Source organism: Paroedura picta, chromosome 9 (assembly GCF_049243985.1).
Source record: "Paroedura picta isolate Pp20150507F chromosome 9, Ppicta_v3.0, whole genome shotgun sequence".
In the NCBI taxonomy this organism is placed as follows: Eukaryota; Metazoa; Chordata; class Lepidosauria; order Squamata; family Gekkonidae; genus Paroedura; species Paroedura picta.
In genome coordinates, this window is record NC_135377.1 from 11,987,251 (window position 1) to 12,013,254 (window position 26,004).

The 26,004-nt window shown below is 44.0% G+C and overlaps 1 protein-coding gene across 5 annotated transcripts in view; it reads right to left on the reverse strand.

The window, feature by feature from the left end:
• Positions 1-26,004, reverse strand: part of COL14A1 (collagen type XIV alpha 1 chain) — a 142,369-nt gene that overhangs the window by 65,450 nt on the left and 50,915 nt on the right. For 4 of the 5 annotated variants that reach the window (XR_013233988.1, XM_077351584.1, XM_077351581.1 and 1 more), the window contains 12 exons: positions 25,897-26,004; positions 20,102-20,247; positions 17,491-17,620; positions 15,244-15,383; positions 13,324-13,450; positions 10,873-11,012; positions 8,409-8,541; positions 7,799-7,870; positions 7,399-7,550; positions 3,128-3,257; positions 2,915-3,037; positions 1,581-1,730 (listed from right to left, as the gene is read on the reverse strand). The exon at positions 25,897-26,004 is cut by the window's right edge and continues 22 nt beyond it. Coding sequence is in view for 4 of the 5 variants with exons in the window: in XM_077351584.1 (XP_077207699.1) it covers positions 1,581-1,730; positions 2,915-3,037; positions 3,128-3,257; positions 7,399-7,550; positions 7,799-7,870; positions 8,409-8,541; positions 10,873-11,012; positions 13,324-13,450; positions 15,244-15,383; positions 17,491-17,620; positions 20,102-20,247; positions 25,897-26,004 (1,551 nt within the window). In the remaining variant the exon portion in view is untranslated. The remainder of the gene's footprint in view (positions 1-1,580; positions 1,731-2,914; positions 3,038-3,127; positions 3,258-7,398; positions 7,551-7,798; positions 7,871-8,408; positions 8,542-10,872; positions 11,013-13,323; positions 13,451-15,243; positions 15,384-17,490; positions 17,621-20,101; positions 20,248-25,896) is intronic. The other variant, XM_077351582.1, reaches the window with a different exon arrangement.

Consider the following 26,004-nt stretch of genomic DNA (forward strand, 5'->3'; position numbering starts at 1 on the left):
ACAGTGGATGAGCGATAGGGATGTGTCCTGCATAGTGCAGGGGGTTGGACTAGATGACCCATGAGATCCCTTCCAACTCTGTGATTCTACGATTCTATGATTCTATGACTATTGCTTTTTTCTACTGAATGAGATGCAATCATAGTTGGATTTTCTGTATATAAGGCTAGAGCTACAACTGCCAGCAGTTTTGTAGGCCGAGATTTAGCATTCTTCATCACCTAAACCACTACTGAGAGATTAAACGTTTTACCAGCAACTGAATTGATTCTTCTCCTCACCTATGCAAATTGCACAATCATTCCCAGATTTTGTCTTACACATGAAAAGTACAAACAAAATAGCCATTTTACAGTCTTGAGGTTTACTTGTAATTATTAGAAATGTGGGCTAGCAGACTTTTTTATACAATCAAATCATTAACTTTTTGATGGTAAGTGACATAGGGAAAAAATGGCCGTTTTAGGAAGGCAGTCACCTGACTCTAAAATTAACTACAAAAAAAATGCTAACTAAAAGCTAAGATTTTAACAATTATTATTACTATTGAATGTCCTTATGCTCTTGGTTTTAGTTTCCACAACCCTGAGGGCACGTTTTGACATTTTAAATAATGCTAAGAGCGTTATTTGAAATGAAGGGCATTTTACATAGATCGAAAGAGCCATTCTGGACAGGTTTGGAATGAGCTACCGGTGGAGATCCGGGCCTGGAAAACGATATTCTTACGACAGGCCTATGGTTGAGGCCATGATAAAACAAGAACAGCTATGGGCTTCCCTCCGCCTCCATCTCCCGCCTCTTCTACTGCAGCTGGATGATCCGCCACATAGAAAGATCTCCCACCGTAGGAAAAACTGATGTCAGGGTGGCTAGGGGAAGGGGGATAGCAGTAGGTAATTTTACACGGTTATGCTTTAATGGTTTTTACTTATGTTATATTAAAATTGTACTGTAAGCCACTCCAAGCCTACATGCAGGGAGGGGGCAGCCAAAACATATAAACATAAACATAAGCAACAACAACAATAGCAGCAGTAGATCTATTTTCGGTACCAACAAACAACATGTATAAGTGCATGCACTGGAGACTAACCAAGTACCTAGTTGATATTAGGCAAAAATATTTCCATTACGAAAGAGCAATTTTCCTCATCAGACATTTCTGTTGGTTGTACAATTTATTTATTAAAGGTAAAGGTATCCCCTGTGCAAGCACCGAGTCATGTCTGACCCTTGGGGTGACGCCCTCCAGCGTTTTCATGGCAGACTCAATACGGGGTGGTTTGCCAGTGCCTTCCCCAGTCATTACCGTTTACCCCCCAGCAAGCTGGGTACTCATTTTACCGACCTCGGAAGGATGGAAGGCTGAGTCAACCTTGAGCCGGCTGCTGGGATTGAACTGGGATTGAAGCTTACAGACAGCTGCCTTACCACTCTGCGCCACAAGAGGCTCAATTTATTTATTAAGATGCATTTATTTAAAAACACGTTTATGCTGCCTTTCTTCATCGAAACCGAATTGAAATATGATCCATGGAGATCAGAAGGCAGACAAGAAGAAATCAGACTGTTCTTACATGTCTTGGCTACGCCCGCCAGGGCATCGCTGAATCCCGTTGTGTACGAAGCATATACTTTAATGCTGTATTCAGTTCCACTGATTAAATTCAAAATAAGAATGGTGCTGATATCATCGCCCACAAAGGTCTCTAGCGCCGGCCCAGGAACTGAAAGGAGAAAGTACTACAACTCACTGAACAAGTAATCTCCATGGATAACATTACATTACAGGGGCCCCTATCTGAAACACTGGAGATCGGCAGAGGTGTACATGCAATCTTGAGAAATCAATTTGGATTGAGGCTGTAGTGTTGGGGCACAAGAGGTAAGCTTTTCCCCTTGTGCAGTTTCACGGGTAAAAATGCCACCAAATCAGGTCTGGATTTAAAACACACATGTGCTAAAGCGACTTGTTGGGAGTACAAGAACAGGAAGGCTGATTCCCATTTGAATAGGGAGCAAGAAAAATGACTGTGACATTCCTGGTCCAGTGCAGATTACAACACTGGCATTCTAATGAGGCAATTTTTTTGCTATGTTCTAAGGCTGCGCCAACAAAATGTTTGCATGAATTTTTTAATATTATTATTCTTCTCAAATTATACTATTTTATATTTTACCTAATGTATATTTTAATCTCTTGTATATGCTGTTAAAGGATCGATTGATGGATGAATTGAACACTGCCCATCATTCTTCCAGGGGCTGTTTATGATTCAAGTACAATTTGGGAGATTTTTGGTTATATATCCCCAAGCATGCAGGTGGACTTCTATGCTTGGATCCTATGAACAAATTCTATGTGGGTGAGATCATCTCCTGTGGAGCTTGCTTCCTCTCCCATTAAAACTTCCTTTTGAATGAAGTTTTAATGGTTGGATACACACTTTTCTTGGATGCTTTAGGATGCTTAGGGCTGATCCTGCGTTGAGCAGGGGGTTGGACTAGATGGCCTGTATGGCCCCTTCCAACTCTATGATTCTATGATTCTATGATGGCTCACTGAAAACCACTGATCTTGTGCAAACATCAGTTTAAGTAGAAAAGGAAGCATGATCAACAGTACAGAGTACGTCGCATGCACGTAACTTATTTATAAAATTCAAACCATAGTCTTGATAAACAATTCCATTATTTGTAGAAAGACCAGATCCGGTTAGGCTGAACTATCCAAGGCCCATTCTGCACATGTTGGATAATGCACTTTCAATACACTTGAGAAATCGATTATCCTGTTCTGCACAGGAAAATCCAGGTGCAAAAGCATCTTGAAAGTGCACTATCCAGAGTGTGCAGAATAGGCCCAAGTCAGGGTGAGATCGTCAACATGCAGTACAATTAAGCCACTCACTGTTCACAGGTTTATATACAATCCTATATCCCATTGTGGGAGACGGAGGGGCATCCCAGCTAATGCGCAGTCGGTTGTACCATTCCTCAGAGACCCTCAGATTTCTTGGAGGAGAAAGTGGCACTAAAACGAAAAAATCGTAAATTAAATTCTGATCTGTGCAGATAGCCAGTTATACTTTGGCCACTGTGAAACGAGAAGGTTCGTACTCACGGGTTTTTCCTGGGACTGACAAGCTGACCCCTTCCCCATCAGAATAGATGGGAGTGACCGTAACTTTATATTCTGTGTCGGAGAGCAGGGGTTGGAGCAACAAATTGTTTTGCCTCGCAGGTACCATTACCTGGATAGGGAAAGCATTAAACACAAACAAGAGTGATGAACAGTTTTTTCACACCATGCCTCAAATAAGCACCTGTGATACTAGAATGGCCTGACAAGGGACATTTTGTTCTACACAGACAGAAATAAGTTGTGCAGAATGGGGTGGGGGGAGGATACATCCATATGCAAAATCTCATGTAAAAATTTATCTATCTCCTTTCATCACATCTGTGTATGCTTCAAGTTATTGGTCTGCTAAAAAGCTGGGGACAGAGTTAGACCCCGCTTCTCCTACATGAAGGATTCCCAAAGCAGCTTACAAACACCTTTCCCTTCCTCTCCCCACCAAAGAACCCTGCGAGGTAGATATGGCCGAGGGAGAACAGCCCTAAGAGAACTGTGACTAGCCCAAAGTCACCAGCTGGCTGCATGCGGAGAAGGAGTCCCATGTTCAACCCCTGGCAACTCCAGTCACAAGGACCAGGTAGTAAGTGATGCAAAAGTCCTCCGAGACCCTGGAAAGTCACAGGATACCGATCTTGGCAGACAGAAGGTTGGATTCAGTATAAGGCAGCTTCATGTCTGTTCATGTGTATACTTATGCTATGCTACAGTTTCCCATTAGTTTTAATCCAGTTTAGTTTCTTCTCAAAGATCATGGAAAAGTCATTTCACGACATTCCTGGCACCATTCAAAGAACTGCTTTCCCTGGAGAGAAGGAACAGCTATTAAACATATTGGTTTAGAAAAAGTACGTGCCACCTCCTCTCCAGAGACCTCCTTCAAGCAGTTCGCAATTAAGCATATTGAATATGTAGCAGTGATATCCTCTTGGTGTATTGTTTCCAATGGATGTCTTCATTTTACTTCCCCACCCACAGCTAGAACCTGCTGTATTTGTGGGAGCCAGAAGACCTCTCCAAGCAGTAATAAAGGGCACGGACTCTGCCATTTGGAAGGGAAGTGCTTTTAAAAGACATTGAGTTTTTCTTTAGTCCATACACATGATAAATGTGCTGGCCCAAGCAGCATTGCAGGTTCCCCTTCACAGGCATGGCTTTCCTGGGGGGGGGGGGAGGAGGTTGGCCAGGCCCAGGAGGGATGCTGGAGTTTCCTGAGGCCAGCATACAGGCATCTAATTGCAGGCAGCTTTTAAAGTGCCCCTCAATGCTACTGCCAAGATGCTTGCTAGGGAAAGACCCCCACCTTGCCTCCTCACCTCCCAGAGATCATCCCTCTTGCAATAAGCATTCTCAGCAGAATAAAATCAGAGTCCAGTGGCACCTTTAAGACCAACAAAGATTTATTCAAGGCGTGAGCTCATAGTCTGACAAAGAGTGCTTGCACTCGAAAGCTCATACCTTGAATAAATCTTTGTTGGTCTTAAAGGTGCTACTGAACTCTGATTTTATTGTGCTACTTCAGACCAACACGGCTACCTGTTTGAATATTCTCAAAAGAGGACACACATTTCTTTAAACAGCACACACAAAATCACCAGCTTTCCCTGACTGTTATTTTTTTTCTAGTGATCTGAGTCTTGCGAGGCACTCCTATATCACTAGGCTCATTCCGTTTCTAAAAAAAAAAAACCCTACCTGAAATGGACAAGATGGGAAAAGTAAGCAAGACTCTAGCTTGTAACCAATGAAGAGTGAAGAACCCTTCTGCTTAAGATGGCTACTGGGCCAGTTTGAAAAATCTCTTACAATTTTTAAAAACATGCCCAGGGCAAAACTGCCCAGTAAGGGGAGACCAACCACACTGCATAATGTGGGCAGTGTAGGAGTGGCCTCTGAGAGGTGAAAAAAGGGCAGAGAGGGAAAAGATCCAAGGGGATCATTGTGTTTTTGAATTACATTCACCTTGGGAATTAAGCAAAAGGAAAAACCGCAACAAAACCACTTTCAAAAAATGCGGAGAAACAGTGAATGGAACATGAACTGAGCACTGAAGGAAGGAATATCCATGCAGAACAAAAAGAAAGTCCAGTCCACGTGTGCAGTTAAAGCGGGGTGAAATGCAGAAAGAAGAAGAAAACCTGACCATAAGGCATGGTGCAAGCAAAGGGAAACACCAGTGCGTAAAAGGCCACTGTTTGCAACACCCACATGATACAGTGCAATCACAATCAATTTTTAGAAATGGGATATTCAGACTTCAGAACACGAAGGTTTACATTGTGTTCCAAGGAAGTATGGATGGTTCCTTGAAGACTTCTCAATGATACATAGATGAGAATATCAATAATAGTGTATGTGAGAGTCCAGGAAAGACTACACGTTCTCCATGATCAATCTTCCCTTTCAAAGCACCGCCATAGGTCACTGGAAAAAGCCCTCATGAACCTGCTCTTGGTTTAGTTGGGGGTTACAGTGAAGTCAAACAAGCAGTTCTGGTATCTTGTATCATCTGCTTGTGCACTCGACAGCATATCCTAGAATCCTTTGCATCCAAAAGGGATTTCATGGCAGATGTCGAAGGATTCTCTGGCTGTCCAGGCAATGTGGAATATATCTGCCAAAAAGCAGTGAAAACCCCCAGCTTTCAAAGATGACTAGAGCAGGACTATACAGGAAGAGGCTGCCAAAGGAAGAAACAGAGCTCCAGCTTTTTGAGTCTTTATGGAACTGATCTTCAGTGAAAGTCAATAATTTAAATGCTTGGCTGCCACGTAGTACAGTTACAGAAAACCTACAGCTGCTCAGCATTTCTTACCAATTAGCTGAGCTAGCAATATTGCACACCAAGACCACAACAGGAATTTTGAACCAACAAACACACGGCGAGTGCACACTGCCAATTCTCCATAAACATACTATTCACAAACACTACACAGCAGAAGAAGAGCCAGGGTGGCATAGTGGTTCAGAGTGCTGGACTATTATCTAGGAGACTCGGGTTCAAAAACCCACTGGTACAAGAAGCTTCCTGGGTGACCTTGGGCCAGTTACAATTTCTCAGCCTAGCCTACCTCACAGGGCTATTGTAAGGGTAGAACAGAGGTCAGGAGAATAAGGGAAGCTGCTTTGGGTCTCCTCTGGAGAGAAGGCAAGGTACAAATGATTTAAATAAATAAATAAGGTCTGTTTCAGTCCTCATGGGCAGGGCAAGCCTATGTCTGGGTTATAGAACTTCAGGCAGCAGGTAGAGTTGGCACCCAAAGATTTCTCACTATTACTGTCAAACTTCAGATGACTAATTCCCCTGGAGAAAATGGCTGCTTTGGAAGGTGGACTCCATAGCATTATACTCCACTGAGGTTCCTCTCCTCTCCAAATCCTACCCTCCCTAGGATCCATCCCCCAAATCTCCAGGAATTTAGCAGCCCAGAGCTGGCAATTTGAGCTAAAGGAAAGGACTGGGGAGAACCCCTGTCACTGGGCCATGTATTCTCCATTATCTTCCACACCATAATGTGGGTCTCTCTGGTCCCACCAAAATTCATAAGAATCCCTAGTAGAGGTGCTACCAAGAGAACACAAGAATCTAAACTATGTGCTCAAGTTAAATTGCAGCAATCATTTTGTGGCTAGCTCCACCCTGCTTGGCAGCCATTTTGTGATGGTCATTTTGTTGCCGTGGCCACCGCGCCATATCGGAAAGCCAAATGAGCCCTATGGCTCAAAAGGTTAGGGATCCCCTGTTCTAGAAGAAGAAGAAGAAGAAGAAGAAGAAGAAGAGTTGGTTCTTATATGCCGCTTTATATGCCGCTTTAAGGGAGTCTCAAATTGGCTTACAGTCACCTTCCCTTTCCTCTAATGCAGGGGTAGTCAAACTGCGGCCCTCCAGATGTTCATGGATTAGAATTCCCATGAGCATTCTCTGGCAGGGGCTCATGGGAATTGTAGTCTATGGACATCTGGAGGGACACAGTTTGACTATCACTGCTCTAATGACTACGTAAGATAAATTGTGCCAAGTTCACTTTCCTTTTCTCTCATTCGCTGCTGGATTTAACCCAGGAACCTGTTGATTTTGGAACTGTTTAAAACTCCACATACAGGTTTTAATTAATTATGCAACCACAGAAACAGCAATGAAAGAAAATTACGTGCAAGTTGTAGCTTCAGGCGACCTATTTCATAGCTACAAAAATGATCCAAAATGAACTTTGGTGTGTAACTACGCAACTTAGCCATACAAAATTCATACCAACCATTCTTACCGCTTCCTCGGCACGGTTGCCGACAGCAGTCAGGTACGCCACCCTGAACTGGCGAATGCTGTAGTCCAAAACATCCCATTTCACCCTCAAGCTTGATGTGGTCTCATCGTCTATAGCAAGATTTCTAATCCCCGTTCGAATGACTGAAATAATATTAAACACATATTAAAATATTAACACTTCTCTCTGCAGCAAATCAGATTAATTTTTGTACTAAAAAAAGCTAATGCAATAGTCATTAAGCCTCAATAATTTGGAAAACCCAGAAAATACTAGCATTTGCTCACAGTAAAAACTAAACAAAGCAAATCTATCTATCCATCCATCCATCCATCCATCCATCCATCCATCCATCCTGGGTTTCTGCTACATTTTCCATTCATGTTTGTACCTGCAGTTGTAGGTCGGGAAGTCGTGGTACTTGTGGTGGTTACAGTGGTCATTTCAGTAGTAGTCCTGTCAACTGAAAAGCATCATGATATAAAATCCTCCCATACAGTGCATCTCTACCTGGCAGCATCCTGCATGTTCTTGTGTTCAAACGAACCAAAGAAAATGCACCTCCCAACAACCTAGGGCAGGGGTGGCCCAACTGTGGCTCTCCAGATGTCCATGGACTACAATTCCCATGAGCCCCTGCCAGTTTAAGGATTCGCGGGGCCCTAGCAGAGTTCAATTAAAGTGAGAACAGCCAAACTGGTGGAAGGGGGTGGAAGGGCCCACCACAGTGGAAAGGGGTGTCACTCCAAGTGTCCTTAGATGGAAAAGGGGGAGGTGAGACGTTACAGCCCTGATCCATAGGGGGAAGGCACCACGTGGGGCTCCCGGTACTGCGGGGTCCATAGCCTGTGCTACATATGGTACATGGATAAACCAGCCATGGGGGGCAGTGGTCCTCTCCAGAAGACCTGGGCAGCTGCCCCACCTCAGAGTCTGATTATGCCAGCCCTATACTCTGAAATTAGCCCTTAGGAAGGAGGTTGTAACACTTTTTGTCTTACGCGTGGTCCCGAGAACAGCGATGACGTCGCTTTCGCTTTCATCATCAAAGAGCGCCACCAAAGACACCTCATACTCCGTGCCGGGGGCCAAACCTTCAACCTCGTATGTGTCCATCTCTCCACTTAAGACAATCTTAAGCAAATAGAAAACAAGGTGGAAAGGTGGGTTATCAATGCTACATTAGAACCAGGAGTGAATCAGACTATAAAGAAAGAGTGAATGACAGGATTTAAAATAAGGGTTACGTGCGCTGCGTGCAGCCTGCCGAATGACTCACAAGCTGTTTGCTCACTCCAAAGACATTGTTAACTATGAGCAGTTCTCGGAGGGCTTAAAAAGAAATCAGTGCAACTAAATTCGGAGAAGCAAACATTCTTAAGGCTTCATCTACATAATTCATTCATTGAGCTTACATCAAAACAGCTTGTATTCAATTTTTGTTCTTTTTCCTGTAATCACAGGAGAGAGAGAGAGGGAGAGTGACAGACAGACAGACAGACAGACAGACAGACAGACAGACAGACAGACAGACAGACAGACAGACAGACAGACAGAAAGAAAGAAAGAAAGAAAGAAAGAAAGAAAGAAAGAAAGAAAGAAAGAAAGAAAGAAAGAAAGAAAGAAAGAAAGAAAGAAAGAAAGAAAGAAAGAAAGAAAGAAAGAAAGAAAGAAAGAAAGATGTTTCTAATAAATTGCTCCCCTCTAGCAAATAGCTCTATAGTCTCACCCTTCCTATGGGAAGTTACAAACCCAAAGCAGTTCTTGTTAGTGGTTAGTAGAAATACTAACACGCAGCACAGGTGGCTCTGTCTTGAAGCAGGTAGAGATGCACTGGGCACAAAGCCCGTGAGTGAAGTGGACCAAGTGTTGGATTAGGATCTGGGAGACCCAGGCTTAAACCCCTCCTATGCCACAGCAGCTTTCTGAGTGACCTTTGGCTAATCACTCTCAGCCTAGCCTACCTCACAGGACTGTTGTTGCTAGGAGAAAAAGTTAGAGGGAGAAAACGACGGGATAAGCAAGCTGCTTTGGGTCACTGCTGGGGAGAAAAGTAAGACATAGGTTGATTTGCTTTTAAGGGTCACGGCTATTTAATTCCATGCAGCACAAGAACCACTGGCAATGTCCGTCTCAAGAGTTCAGGCTTTGTGTGACTCTCAGGGCGGTCTAGCACACACTAAACAATGCACTTTCAGTCCCCTTTGCAATTGGTTTTGACTGTGTGACACAGCACAATCCACTTGCAAGTGGCTGTCGGCGTGGATTGAAACTGCGTTATTCAGCGTGTGTAAAAGGGCCCTTTGTATGGATCCAGCCCAGCCCCAGGGCATAGGCCCACCCCAAGCTTCTTCCTCATCCATTTATTCTTTGTTTCTAGATTCAGATTCATTGACATACAGGTTCAAAATCACTTAAAAACCCAGAACAACACTATAACACTACAAAATATTAACAATACAAGATATTGCAAACCAGTAGGTACTCATAAAATAGGATAATTTGAAATGATATTAAACAGGAATAGTTTAAAAGAAAAATTAAATCACCAGAATCCATGGCGAGTTTCCAGGGATAACGAATGTTTGATGTAACTTTTTAGCTACAGCACAATATTTAGCTACCTGTTTAGAGACATCAGTGCTTTCCGCTGAAAGGAGCATTTTGTTTTCTCCTTCCTCTGATGTTCTAGGACAGGGGTAGTCAACCTGTGGTCCTCCAGATGTTCATGGACTACAATTCCCATGAGCCCCCTGCCAGCGTTTGCTGGCAGGGGGCTCATGGGAATTGTAGTCCATGAACATCTGGAGGACCACAGGTCGACTACATCATGGCCGCAAGAGGCAAATGTATAATAAAAGTTTCAAGTTCATTTTGTGGTAATAAGAGCTTCAGTAAAGGCGAGAGTTTGAAGGGAGCATGTGCCTATTAACAGCTTTAGATATAACTGGAATCCTGATGAAGATTTATGATCTGAAAGCAGTGTCACCAGAAACTGTTTAATACTTGACAAGCTAGTCATAAGGGTGTTCTTGATATGCAAGTCAAAATGAAGGACCTTTACTGAAGCTCTTACTACCACAAAATAAGCTTGGCATTTTTATTATACATTTGCCTCTCACAGTCTTTCTGTTTAGTTAACCTCCAGGTGGTGGCTTGAGATCTCCTGGGATCACAACTCATCTCCAGCCAACAGAGATCAGTTCACCTAGAGAAAATGGATGCTTTTGAAGATGGACTCTGTGGCATTATACTCCATTGAAACTCTTCTCGTCCCCAAATTCCACTTTAGGCTTCACCTCCAAAGTCTCCAGGTCCTTCTCAACTCAGAGCTGGCAACCTTATTGTATGACTGATTTTCAAACCATGGAAGTCTTAGCAAACTTTAAAAAAAAACCTGTCCAAGTTGCCCTGTGCACAGTTCAGAAACCAGGACAACATCTTAAGAGAATTAAGGACATTCACCTCCTCTGCATCTTCCCCGCCCAATGGAATCCATGCTAGTCGATAAAGGGCGACATCAGAGGCTGGTGGCTTCCAGTTGGCTCTGAAACGATCGGTGGATACGTCATCGATTTCCAAGTATTGAGGGGCTGGAACTTTTTCTGCAAAAATGGCATTGCGGAGAGAGAAGCATGTAAGGATTCTTGAGGTCGCTACAAACCTCAGCATCCAAGTGGGACTGCCACTTGATGGACAACAGCTGATTCGTCACATGAGCTTTCATGGTTTCATCACATTTGCATATAGACAAAAATGGTTCCCAAGGAGTAAAAAGAGCCAACTTTGTTTTCTGAGGACAAACATACGTGCTTTTGCAGGCAGCATCCAAGATGAGACATTCCTTCATGTCAAAGTGAGACAAGGGAATGGTGGTGACTTCCCTTCTGTATGCACTTGTATTAAAATTAATTATTTTTCATTCTGTAGCTCTACATGGCTTGGGACCAGGGTATCTGAAGGACCATCCTCTCCTGCCTTGGAATTAAGATCACAGGGAAAGGCCTTCCTGACTGTCCAGCCAATCAAAAAACCTCATTTGGTGGATATATGAAAAAGGGCCTTGCTAGTGGCAGCCCCAAGAACAACCTCCCCAGCAAGGTACATCTTTAGGAGGCAGCTGGAGATGCTTTTATTTAGGACTACATTTAGTTTAAAGCCAACTTGGTGTAGTGGTCAAGAATGGCAGCTTCTAGTCAGGTTGATTCCCTGCTCCTCCACATGCAGCCAGCTGGGTGATCTTGGGCTGGTCACAGTCCTATTAGAGCTTTTCTCACAGAACAGTTCTCTTAGAGCTCTCTCAGCCCCACATACCTCACAGGGTCTGTTTTAGGGAGAGGAAGAGAAGGTGATTGTAAGCTGCTTTGAGACTCTTTTGGGTAGTGAAAAGCAGGGTATAACACCCCTCCCCCCAGTGGGTATAAAAACCAAATCTTCTTCTAGTAGCAGTTCTAAGTAATTATTTGAAATTGTAATGTTTTAATATAGTTTATTTGAAGTGTATTTATATGTGTTTGTAAGATACCTGGAGTTCCACAAGAATGAAAGGTGGCTAAAAATTTCTATTTCTTATAAAAATAAAAAAAGATCTATATGTATAAAAATTGCTGAGCAAATCATTAGCCAGAAACACCTTTCAACTGAGTAAAATATTTCAATCAATTATTTTAGCAGACAAAACCACCTACAATGCAATCCTGTACAGAATTATTTCAGCCCAAGCCAGTGATGATATTATAGAATCATAGAATCATAGAGTTGGAAGGGGTCAGACAGGCCATCTAGTCCAACCCCCTGCTCAACGCAGGATCAGCCCAAAGCATCCTAAAGCATCCAAGAAAAGTGAATCATAGAATCACATAATCACAGAGTTGGAAGGGGCCATACAGGCCATCTAGTCCAACCCCCTGCTCAACGCAGGATCACTCAGTAGTCTGGGAATACTGATAAACTACTGATATTCACTCAGTAGTTTGGGAATAGGGATGCCAGACCCCCGCTGGGGTCAGGGGAACCCCGGCTTTGAATTTCCTAAAGCAACTAGTGAGGTTTAGTGTCCTAACAGCTACAAGTGCTGCTGCTGTGAGGTACAGCACAATTCAAGTGCAGTAACACCTTACAGACCACAGCTTAAGAGTGTACGGTAGGCCTTGGAGCTATGGACCAGGAGGTACCCAGTTCAAATGCCACCTCTGCCATAAGCTGAGAAAGGGGCCTGAAACAAGGTTACTCCCTGCCTTTGGACCTGATCCAATGGGGATAATACCTTTTTTGCAAGATGATCGTAAGGATTATGGAGATGAAGCGATTTGATACCTCCAAAGCACAACACAAATTCTGTCCATTCTTTTTATTATTCTTATTATAAATTGGGGTTTCTGCATTTCTTCTTCTTTGTTTAAACATCTAGAGGGGAAAAGGCTACCCATTGGGAGGCTCGTCTTTTCTTCTGACGGGAATCTGTTTGAAAGTTCTAACGTGCAGAATTGTGCTTTGAGGTTCACAAATCAATGCAATCCCACACTGGGAAGCTAACGTTATCTTAAATAAGCACTCAATAGTGAGCTTCATCTACATAATTTATTTGGTGCCTTTGCAAAACTTGGCTCGCCTTCAACCGTTCTGTGTTTTAATTTCTCTTTTTTTCTTTCTGTAACAAGGGTGTGTGTCTTTTTTTAAACAACATCCAGCTAAAAACCAGCTATTTCAAATACCTATTTGCAGTTCCTTTAAGCACTAGGAAACATCCAGACTGCTACAAGGAATGAAAAAGAAGGAAATGCTCTCCTTGATTAAAATATATATATATATATATATTATATTGCAAAGCGAAAGTAAGGTAATTGCAACATTTTCCAGAGAAAAGGAATATCATAGCCCTGCTTGGAAAGCCTTTGAGAATACAGCCAGACTCACTTGTGGTGAAGCTGCCAGTAAGTGGCTCAGATTGCCCCTCGTCATAGAGGGAGAAAATAGCAATGGTATACTCCGTGAGGGATGTCAAACTTTTCAGCGTGTGGGTTGAAACGCGACCAACCTCCTCCTGCAGAAGAAAAGGGCACAGAGAAACAATGCCACGAGTCCCATGGTGTACTCATTTGACTCGCACTATTGACTCCCCAAGTCAAAAACGCTAGAGGGCGTCACCCCAAGGGTCAGACATAACTCGGTGCTTGCACAGGGGATACCTTTACCTTTACCTTTATTGACTCCCCAAATGCAAAAGCCGAGTTTGACCAAGTGCCTCTTTCACTTTACTGCTTAAGGGGAAAGAAAGAATCTTGGAGGAGAGCCGAAGATATACCCTTTGGTGAGTTGGCAAGTGTCCCATTTTGAAACAACGTGCCTCCTCCCCTTTGACCACTCTGAAGAAAAGGGGAAAGGGACACACACAGACACACACACAATCTGCTTTGGCACACACCATCATGACTGTATTTAGCCTGCTGAACTGGGCTAGGAAGGAGGGAGAATATGGATCACACATACATTATTTTTTCTTGTTTCAGAGCTAAGCAGTTGCATTTTAGCTTTCTATGGACATAACTACCCTAACTTTCCACCAGTATTTGGGGAGGAAAGAAGAAGAACATTTGGTGAACCCTTGACAAATGCAGGTTAGAGCATCTACATCTTAGAAGCTTTGAAACTGTGCTTATCAAACATGATATTTTTTGCAAAATGTAAGGACCTATTCCATTTAGGATAGAGGAGTGGAAATTAAAAATCTTTGTTTTCCAGTAGGGAAAAAAGAAAGGCCCTTGTTCAGAACCTGTCTTTGTCACCAGTGGGGCTTAAAGTAGCCCAGAGAGTAGCGTATGGAATCGAGAAATGGCTTCATTATACTGCTATATGAAAGATTCTTCTAGCATTTGATAAGCAAAAGTCTAATTAGTTATTTGCTCACAGCCTATGCACAGCAGTTTCATATTTTTGTATTGTGATACGGCTGTATCTCTTGTATATAATTGTGACCAAGACGCTAATTCTTTCAAACAGTTTTGCCCAGGGCCAGAGCATCCCCACCCACTTCCTGGTGACATCAACACATTGTGTTAAATTTCACACCCTTCTCCACTCCCAGAGCGTGCATCCCCCATTCCCTGCCAGCAGCTATGAAGGATCTAGAAGCCCTAACCAACACCCAAAATTCATGCCACAGCTTAGTAAAAGAATGTGTGCCTTTGTACACTTGTATGGGGGTTAACTGTGTCACCAAACTTCTTTTGAGGTCCCTTATTTTTCAAGTTTTATAAACAAGACGTTAAAAAAAAAGAAAACCCCACACCAATACTTCCATAATAGTCAATGTCTGACTTAATCCTGAAGGAAAGACTGATACCACAGCAATGGCAAATCTGAGTTTTTAGAATTTTCTGAAGCTTTCTGCCCATGAGGCTGGGAGTTCGATCCCAGCAGCCGGCTCAAGGTTGACTCAGCCTTCCATCCTTCCGAGGTCGGTAAAATGAGTACCCAGCTTGCTGGGGGGTAAACGGTAATGACTGGGGAAGGCACTGGCAAACCACCCCGTATTGAGTCTGCCATGAAAACGCTAGAGGGCGTCACCCCAAGGGCCAGACATGACCCAGTGCTTGCACAGGGGATACCTTTACCATTACCTTTACTGGTAACTTGAATCTTCTGCCCCAAATGTATTTTGGAGCACACTTCTGAGCCTGAAACTTTGCACCAAGCATTAAATCAACTTCCATCAGCCCAAGGAAATACATCCTGTAATCATGCCACTTACTAGTAAAAAGGACATAGATAATTTGGGAACAGAACTTATTGTTTTGCAAAGTCCATTTATTTGACCATTAAAAAAAATCTATTTACCTCATTGGTTTCTGTTCCATCAGTTTTGACATACATAATGCGATAACCGTTCACTTTTTTAGAGGCAGGTTCCCAAGACACCTTAGCCGAACTGTGTTCGATATTTGAAAACCTCAAGTTCCGCGGTGGGTTTAAAGGCACTTGAAGAAGAAAGAGGAGACAAGTTCAAAACTCTTGAATGTTTTTTCTTCCCCCCCCCCCTTTTCAATAGCTCTTAAAAATGAAGACAGGCAGTTTTACAGGCCCCCTAAAGCCAAAGCGCTTGAGTTCCACCTCTCTCAAACACCTCCACTGCTTTTCCCCTGCCGGTCCTCATGCCTGGAACTGCCTCCCAGAACACCTGTATAATGTGGTATTTCTCATTACAGTTCTCCTCAAGCACACTGTTTCTGTGAACTCTTTGGCATGACACTTCACTCCCACTTCCTTACTTAAATGAAGGCCTAAATGACACTTTACGCTTCAACACAAGTTTCACACAGGGAACTGCAATCATACTGGACTCCAGTAAGCCAAAGCAGCTTTTAAATTATATAAAATCATAACTAGGCACGTGGACAGGAAGAAATTCAGATCATTCCGGATTCAGCCCAGGTTGATTAGGCCAAATCCAAGAAGGTTAGAATTTTTTCCCCATGTACATCAAGGAAGACAGGCGCAGGAATCCTACGCCTCCCTGATACCAGTCAGCAGCTGGCTCTTTAAATGTTGGGGAGGGCAGGTGCAGAGTGTGCACCAAACAGCTGATCTTAACAGATCAGCTGTTGGTCAGACCCTTTAAATATGTTCCCCCATTTTGTGAGAAGGGGGGCATTTAAAGGGCACATCATGATCTGCTGATTTGCGTGCCATTTAAATGCCTCCCCCCACTGCCTGAAAAAAGGGGGGGAGGCATTTAAAGGGCATGCCAAGCAGGGATCAGGGAGAGTGGGGATATCAAGTGGGGATCACCCCCCCCCCAATCCCCACTGACAGCTGACTCCCAAAGGCTTGGGGAGAGCAGGACAGGATGAACAGCCCTCAAAGGGCTGTGCTGGTGGGAAAGAGCCCACCAAGCTGCTTACCTGATGGCAGGTTCCTTAAACCTTCCCTCACACATCTTTCTGAATCTTACTCTCAAGGAAGTGTTCATAGGACTGCAGCCTATGTTGCCAAAAGTTAAGAGTGCCCACTGTGATTATTTTTATATCTTACAGTAGTAGTAGTACATTTATTCTGTCAATTTGACTGGTGTATCTTATGAGAACAATCAGTGATAGGGGTGGATTTGAAGAAAATTTGCATATGGTCAGAAATACCAGAGGAAGGGGTACTTCTCCTATCTTCTCGCTTCCCTGTACAATGCCTTCAGGAGGGCACTCTTATTTTGTCACCTTTGTTCCCCTATGGCTTTTGGGGGAGTGGGTGGTCTTTTTTGCAGGTGTTTTGCTCCCTCTAGTGGTCACTTCGATATATTTTGTTGTATTTGTGACGTATTTCCGTATACTCTAAAACTGCAAGTTAACATGTAGGAGGATCCCATGATGTAATATCAAAGCTACCACTAACAAAAGCACAATACATGCATAAAAGAGGGGAAAGGCACTAGGGGCATACAAGTAATGAGAATGAAAGCAAAGAAGAGTTTGATATTCCACACAGGTCAATTCCGTACCAGCCACGCCACTCCGGGCTGCTGCTGGTGCATTGCTGCAGAGCTGTACGCTCCATAGCATACTGTGTCACCACTAGGGACACCTTTCTGCGGGATACCCGGTGTCCCACTGAAAGGAGTCCTTCTGGGAAATGCAGTGGTAGCAGGTAGGTTTCAACACACAAGGGGCCCACAAGGAGTGTTGCATCTGGCTGGATGGCAGAATTGACTTCCATGCAATCCCACCTTCCTTCAAAATTATCAAAAAATGCCCTGGTCTGCCCTGTGGTGCCATGAAATGCCGCAAAGCTTTCCAGGGTATTTTTTGTTCCTTGCAGGCCTCCGTAGGGCCCCCGCAGCACCAAAAGGGAAAAGAGAAGAATCCACATTCCCTTAGCACGCAGCTTCTGGGGCCCAATCTGCGCCAGGCCCAGGAGGGCGGCAGCATCATATGGACACTCAAATTAGCCCCAGGTGCATAGAGATGCCATCCCAGCCATTACCACCCATGCAGAATCAGCCACAGAGTTGAAAGTGAGAGGTTCAGTTTCCAGTATGTGAAACCCTTTTAGAGTTTTGCTTTCAGAGTTCACTGAGGCACCCAAACTACATACATGTTGTTTCCTGTCCAGTAAGAGGATCACTGGCTTCTTCTCCAAACATTGAATAAACTGTGACTGTATATTCCGTATTGGGCAGCAATCCCTCCAGTTCAATATCTCTTGAGCCTTCTCCAAGTTTCAGCTGCAGAATGGAAAACAGTTCATAAATACATCTTTCCCACTGGAACATGACACAGAAAAAGACTACTAAAATGATCTGTGGACTGGAACACGTTCCCTACGTGTATGAGGTGTATCAGCTTACAACTGTAAAAAAGGGTGTGGGCGGGAGATGACAGAAGTTAATGAAATGTACAGGGTGTCAAAATTATATAATAGAGAACTTCTTCTCTTCTTCTTATAAGACGAAAACTAGAACTTGAGGTTTACCCACAAAGGTGATGTGAGGTCAACTCTACTTTGATGAAAGGGACTGCTTTTCTCGGAGTGACTTGTGGGATTAAATACAATGCAATATATTGATGACCACTTGGTTTTTGTTTGTTTGGTTGGTTTGGGGGGTTTTTTTACATCAAGTTACAACTGACTTATGGCAAAACCTAAAGGTTTACAAAGCAAGAAACATTCAAAGGTGTGTTACTGTTGCCTTCCTCTGTGTAGTGACCCCAGTATTCCTTGGTGGTCTCCCATCCTACTTCCTACAATAGTCAGCATCCTACTTCCCATAGTGGCCAAACAGATACCTCTAGGAAATCCGTCAGCAGGGCATTGGTGAATAGCCCTCTGCTGCTCTGTCTGCAGCGACTGATGCTCAGAGGAACACCATCTGGGAAGAAGGACTCTGAAGAAGTCCTCTGAAGAAGGACCTTTGGTCCATCCAGAAGACCTCCTCTGATGGTCTTGTACTGTTTAAATAGCACATATAGAGGAAAGGAATATGAGGGGTTCACTGAGGGACAAGCCATGGAACTAGAAGCAAGTTCTAGGGGGGAAATGGTGGGCAGGAAGTATATTAATCACTCCTTTCCCCATGGCTTCTTCTCCACAAACGGCCCCCTCTTGATATCACATTGCAGAGAAGAAGCAGTATCAAAAAAAACAAAGTGAGAAGTGAATTAAGGCGGAGGCAGTAATTCTGTCCCCAAGACATACAAGCTCAAGCTTATCTAACTGTAAAAACTCTCCACTGTGAAAGGATGGAGGCATCCAGGTACAACACCTTTAGGTTTCATTGATATATCTGCCCGTGACATGTCCTTCTAGTTCTACAACTAGAAATATTCCTCAAATGGCAGCTGGAATAGACCTATTGTAGAGAAGCTGGGAGGCAGCTATGATTCACGTAGCAAAAATGTTTTCTATAGGGTGAGGTCCAGGTACTGTAAATGCAATCTGCAATTTAGAATGAATGCTGTTGTCCCCTTGAGCATCTTGATTGGGCGTTGGGATCATAGTAATGCCTGGCTTTTTAAAAAAACAATCTTTCTATAGGGAGAGGTTTTCAGGCTTGCTAGGATCAGCAAGTTTCCAGTAAGGGGTACATGCCCATAGCTGTAAATCTTGCAAAGAACAAAATGCAAGTCCCTGCGGATCCCTAGGAAGTTTCCATGCTCTTTTCACTAATTTGTATGATGTTTGAGTCTTCTGACCTGAATGGATACAGAAATATAAAATTCAGGGGCAGAAACTGGGAGTGGGAAATGGTTGGCTTCCAAAATTTCCTTAGGTGCATTTAAAACAGGCTTTCTCCACAAGAGTTTTGCGAAACCCTGCGGTTTCTTGATGGCCCTGGGTGGGTTTCCTGAATGGGTGAGAGTTAATTAATTTTTTCCTTATTTTTTAAATTGGTTAAACACTTATGGGGCGATATGACCATATATGGGCATGCTGACCCCCTCCCGATGGCCAATGATGGGCTTGGAGGGCGTGGGAAGAAGAAGTGCTCTAGTTGGGCACATACATAGCTATGCTTCCTAACCACATTCTACTTCTGAGGTTTCTCAAAGCCTGAACAATGTTTCAGGGATTTCCCAATGGTAAAAATGTTGAGAAAGGCTGATTTAAAGGAAATCAGAATCTGTATCGCCCACTTCAGATGTTTTAAAATTGCAGAACAAAAATGGCATCTTCAGGCTCATTTAATAGCAAAGCAATAACTGATATTCAGTCAGTGGTCCTGGGTACATATTCTTCATAAAGGCTTTGAAGGATCCGACCAAAGTCCTGCATCCTTTGCACAGATAACAGCAGCCTCCAGAAGTAAAGAAGTGAACCAGAATTTTGCCAGTGTTCTATGGTTGCCCAATCTGGGTTTAGATGAATGGTGTGAAGTTCCGTCAAGTTGCAGGCACCTTATGACGATCTCAAAGGGTTTCCAAGGTTTGCCATCGCCTTCCTCTGCAGAGCAGCCCTGGGCTTCCCTGGTGGTCTCCTATCCACATGTTAACCAGGACTGACCCTACTTAACTTCTGAGACCTGACGAGATCAGGCTAGCTTGGGCCCACCGGGACGAATGGATTAGTATCAATAAGCTCTTTCACTGTGGAGAAATGTTTTCTTTTTCCAGACGAGCATTTCAAAGCAAGGATTCATCGTGACTTTACTTAACAAGCAGAGTTACAGAGGGCCATGATGGTTCTGATTGACACTAGGAACCCTCACCTCCTTTTCCTCTGCCGCGGGCCCGTCAGTAAGAGGAGCATACAGGACCATGTACCCGGTTGCGCCTGCTACGCCATTCCACTTCACTTTCATGCTGCTGTGTGACACGTCGTACAACTCCAGATCGGAGGCCATTGGTAAAGCCACTGCAGTGGAGGGGGGGGAACAATACACGATTGTCACATAGTTTCCTTGAAGGGGACATGACTTCTTCACCCAAAGAGTAATTAGTAGCGTGGAATTTTATGCAGGAAGTGACGGGGGCTACAAGAACAGGCAGCTTGAGGAGGGGAATGTATAAACATACGGAGCAGAGGTCTATCATAGAATTCTAGAGCTGGAAGGGGCCACACAGGCCATCTAGTCCAAACCCTGCTCAATGCAGCTCAGCCCAAAGCATCCAGAATAAGTAACTATCCAGCTACTGCTTGAAGACTGCCAGTCTTCAGTGGCTATTAGCTTAAGGTGACCAGATTTTAACATTGGTAAAGTGGGACACCATTGACCGGTGGGGGGGGGGTCTGGATTAAAAATTTGGTCTATATGAAGCAACAACATTTTGCATAGAATGCATAGAACGCAAAAATAGTATTGTAATACATATTTTTTTACTTGCAACATAAGTACAATTTGCCAGGTGCCCCCAGATGTCCCTCCAAAAGTGGGACAATCTGGTCTCTTTATATTAGCTATGAGGTATAGAGGGCAGAAGAGCCTCTTGTGGCGCAGAGTGGTAAGGCAGCCATCTGACAGCTTTGCCCATGAGGCTGGGAGTTTGATCCCAGCAGCCGGCTCAAGGTTGACTCAGCCTTCCATCCTTCCGAGGTCGGTAAAATGAGTACCCAGCTTGCTGGGGGGTAAACGGTAATGACTGGGGAAGGCACTGGCAAACCACCCCGTATTGAGTCTGCCATGAAAACGCTGGAGGGCGTCACCCCAAGGGTCAGACATGACTCGGTGCTTGCACAGGGGATACCTTTACCTTTTTATAGAGGGCAGGGGTGCTTAACCCCAACAAAATCTATTGTGTTTACAATAAGAGAATAGTGTTTACAAGACAATAAAAATTAAGAGAAGCCATGTTGGATCAGGCCATCCAGTCCAGCACTGTGTCACCCAGTGGCCAAAATCCGTACGCAAATGTGCAGGTTTTCATACTTGCAGTTAATTTTAACCTGTCAACACCCTCCCACCAAGGTCAAATGCGTAAACTGGAATCTTTCCACAAAACCTCACTGGCACTGTAAAGAAAACAGGTTACCTGGAGTGATTAATATTTACATTTTTCAGAGGATTTCTTTATGATGCTCTCGGCAAAGATTTGTTAGAACAACACTTCCAGACATTCTGCCTTGGGCGCAGAAAACGGGCTTAGTCAGAACTTGAATGAGTAACTTCAAAAGCGCACCAGATGCTATAGGAAATGATGTTACTGGGTCAGTATGCCGCATTATTAACACCCAGTCAGTCATTAACCAGTTCCTAACTGGGTTTGGGCACACGTCTGCTGGGCGTCTAATTCTTTTCCTTTCTTGTACAGCAATCGTAACGCGAATGTGGGAGAGAGTGGCTGGCAGCCTTTCTCAACTTCTTCACCATTGAGAAAACCCTGAAACATTCCTCAGGCTTTGAGAAACCCAAAAAGTGGAGCTACCGTGCAGAATATGCCTATCCGCCTATCCGCCTACCTGGGACGGAACCCAGAACTTCCTGAGACCCTGGTGGAGAAAGTCTGGTGGGTGGAGATCAGAGTTCAAATCTCTGCTCCCCACCATGAAGCTCACAGGATGACCTTGGGCCAGCCTGACCTACCTTGCAGGGTTTTTGTAAGGATAAAGCAGGGAGCAATCCCTATGCGCAATATCTGAAGCTCTTTGGAGGAAAGGCAGGACTCATATGTGAGGGGGAGGGGGTAATATATCCCAAACTGTGTGCACAGGCATAGTAAAGTGCCAGGAGGGCAGAAGAGACACATCACTGTCAAATCTTTAAAGCCCAGAGACAGTCAGAGAGCTGCACAGATGCTGTTTGCTCTGTCACAGCAGGAATCACTGATCTGGCTATTTCTCTGCTGAATCAGCCTCCTTGATGTGGTGGGTAATTCTGCTGAGTCATTGATTCAGGTGTGACTGGTTCATTTAAACATCCCACCACCACCACCACCACCCTGCCAAAGCTGCTCAGTTTTCTGTATGAGTCAGTGCCATTGGATTGCTCCTTTCTGACAAAAAAAGCACACCCAGATTCATGACTCATGCAGGTACACCCCATTATACATAAACCTTAATGAACATAAGAATGTAGGGAGTCTCCATTTTTAATTTTGTTTAACGTATGCTTCCATTGCAGGCAGTTTAGGGAAATATCGGCTTCTTACAAATGGGTGTTTTCCCTTGCCTTCATAGTGCATATCTGTCCAGCCCATATGCACATAGCCACACACGGATAATTTCACTGAAGTCCAGGGCAGAGTCTGCACGGGGCTTTTTATCCACCCCCAGTCTGAATAAATCCCCTTCATCTACACTGAAGTCGATTTCCATTTTGATTTTGAGCACTTTAAAATTTCCCTCTGTAACATGCACGATTGAGCTGTGGTGACCCTACCTTTCCCCCGCAATATCCAGGAGCAGATATAACTCGGTATAATTGATCAAGCCACTGAGGTAGAGAAGCAGTCTGTCCCTGATTGGCTGGACGCCAATAAATTCTACTACTGAAGTAGTAGAATTGATTAGTCAAATTAGTTGTGAGGTAATGACTGGGGAAGGCACTGGAAAACCACCCCGTACTGAGTCTGCTATGAAAACGCTGGAGGGCGTCACCCCAAGGGTCAGACATGACTCGGTGCTTGCACAGGGGATACCTTTACCTTCCCCAGTCATTACCGTTTACCCCCCAGCAAGCTGGGTACTCATTTTACTGACCTTGGAAGGATGGAAGCCTGAGTCAACCTTGAGCCGGCTGCTGGGATCGAACTCCCAGCCTCATGGGCAGACAGCTTCAGACAGCATGTCTGCTGCCTTACCACTCTGCGCCACAAGAGGCTCGGTTGTGAGGTAGAGAGTGGTTATTTTAGTATTTTTAATTTTAGTATTCTAATATGTAATTTACAATGTATACACCTGTTTTAACATGTGCAAACCACCTCAAGCCCAATGGGAGAGAGGCAGAATAGAAATTTAATTTTAATCCTGAATTTTAGTGTTTAAACTATGTAAATTGGATTGTTTATATATTTTATATTGTTGTTTCCTGCCCTGTGTCTACTGGGAAGGGTGGATTATATCATCATCATCATCATTATCATTATTATTATTATTAACAATAATGATAGTTTTTGGTGCAAACAGCTTAGAGCTTAGGCCAGTCTTTCTCAACCAGCATTCCATGAAATTCTGGGGTTTCTTGGCAGCTCTGAAAGGGTTTCCCAAATGGGTGGAAGTTAAGTAAGTTTTATATATATATATTTAAACATTTTTGTTAAACAGTTATTGGGTGATATCAACCTGCCCTCCTCCCAAATGGCCAATGAGGCATCTGGAGGGCGTGGGAAGGGGAGGGGCCCTGGGTGGGCGTGTCCACATCTCTGCTTCCCAACCATAATATGCAGGATTGCACCACTTCTGGGGGATTTCTCAAAGCCTGAAGAATGTTTCAGGGGTTTCTCAATGGTAAAAAAAGTGGAGAATATACACACAGTGGAGAATATACACACAGGTCTGCACATATCATGCAGGACTGAATTCTCAGCACAGCGGTCCCTCTCCTTCCTGCCAAGCCAGCATCACTCCTCAGCCTGGAGTGAGGAGGAAGAGGGTAAAGCCCTTATCAGGAGGCCTGCTACTCTGCCTCAACAAGATTTCTAGAAATAGGCAGAAACATGATTTGTTGGCAGTCTTTCCTGACATGGAGCAGAAGAGTGAGGGGAGAGAAGCTGGTTCTAGCAGGCAGAGGTCCTTTTTATGATGTGTGAACATACACTTATTTGGAAGTCAGCTCCAATGAACTCCGTGGGGCTTCGTGCCAAGGAAACACACACAGGGTCAGGCTGTCTATGCTTTTCTTTTCCTTTCATGCACCACCAGCCCTTTCTCAGGCTATTTGTGTAAATGTCTAATTGTTAGTGTGGAACGCAAAGCAGAGTTTGGGTTTTCAAGCCAACGTTTCGGAGTCTTGACCAATGGAGGCTGAATATTTCCATTATCCCACAATCTGTCTGCTGCAAGAGCTATTTTAAGCTTTGTGGGTGATCAAGTCGAGGCCTGCTCTTAAATTGGTTTAAGAAGAAGCGCTGGATTTTTATACCCCGCTTTCTGCTATCCAAAGGAGTCTCAAAGTGGCTTACAATCCCCTGCCCTTCCTCTCCCCAGAACAGACACCCTGTGAGGCAGGTGGGGGTTGAGAGAGCTCTGAGAGAACTGTGACTGGCCCAAGGTCACCTTGCTGGCTGTATGTGGAGGAGGAGGGAGGACTCAAGCCCAGTTCTCCAGATTAGAGGTCTCCACTTTTAACCACTACACCAAGCCGGCTCTCAAGAGAACAATATTTGCACATGAGGTATTTCGCAGTATTTGGGACTAAGGCTTTTGTACAAAACACCCTTTGAATTCAGAAGTCATGTCAAAGGAACAGTAACTATATCCCAGATGACACTGCTCTGGAGTTATTTTCAAAGGATGTGCAGTGCTATCAAAGCAAAGTAGCCAATTCTTGAAGTGTACATGAGTCTGAAGGTATGGGCTGATAGAAAAGGCAGGCATAGCACTTCCCACCACAGTTAAACATTCATTCATTCATTCATTTATTCATTCATTCATTCATTCATTCATTCATTCATTCATTCATTCATTCATTCATTCATTCATTCATTCATGTAATTTATATACCACCCCTCACTGTGATGTCTCAGGGCGGTGTACATAGAACCAGAGGGCAACGGGAAAGGTACAACAAACATTTTGAACAATACTGAACAAGGAAAAATATATAAGCAGCTATTACATCACAATATATGGGTGATCACATTTTGGCCACCACAACTGAAGAAAGATGTAGAGGAACTGGAGCATGTCCAGAGGAGGGCTACAAAGATGGTGCGGGGTTTGGAGACCAAGTCATATGAAGAAAGGTTGCGGGAGCTTGGTCTGTTTAGCGTGGAGAGGAGATGACTAAGAGGTGACATGATAGTCATCTTCAAATGCTTGAAGGGCTGTCATAGGGAAAATGGAGCAGATGGAGCTCCCTTCTTCCACATCTTTCAGTGGACCTAAACTGATGGAACAGCCAGAGAGATCAGTTTTCATCCTCATTCCCACTGCAGCCTCCTGACCTGCATGGCCCGTACGTAGCAATGCCAGTCCCCAAATGGGATCTGGGGATCTTCTGGAATTATAGCTCATCTCCAGATTTAAAAGACCAGTTCCCCTGGAGAAAATGGCTGCTCTGGAGGGTGGACCCCATAGTGTTATAGTCCACTGATGACCCTCTCTGCCCCAAATCCTGCCTTCTCTCAACTCTGCCCCCAATGTCTGCAGATATTTCCCAACTCATAGCAGGCAGCCCTGCTTGTAGGTCTTCTTGACCCTGACCATACTCTTTTTTAAGGGTCAGAAACAGCTGATATGGGCAGGGGAAGGCATCAAAGACCCACAATCACCTATGGTTTCTCCTGATGCATTATGGGAACTTGCAAGGTTCTTTATTATATCCTATGAGTACATGCAAAGTTATCGAGTCAAACCGGTTACCAGAATCAGATAAATAATATATTTACTATCTGCATTTTTGCTTACGTGTCGTCTCAGTGCCTCGGAGTCCCTCGCTGGCAGAGCTAATATATATGGCAAATACAGCGATCTGGTACTCAGTCAAAGACATCAGGTTTTTCAGAACAGCTGTGG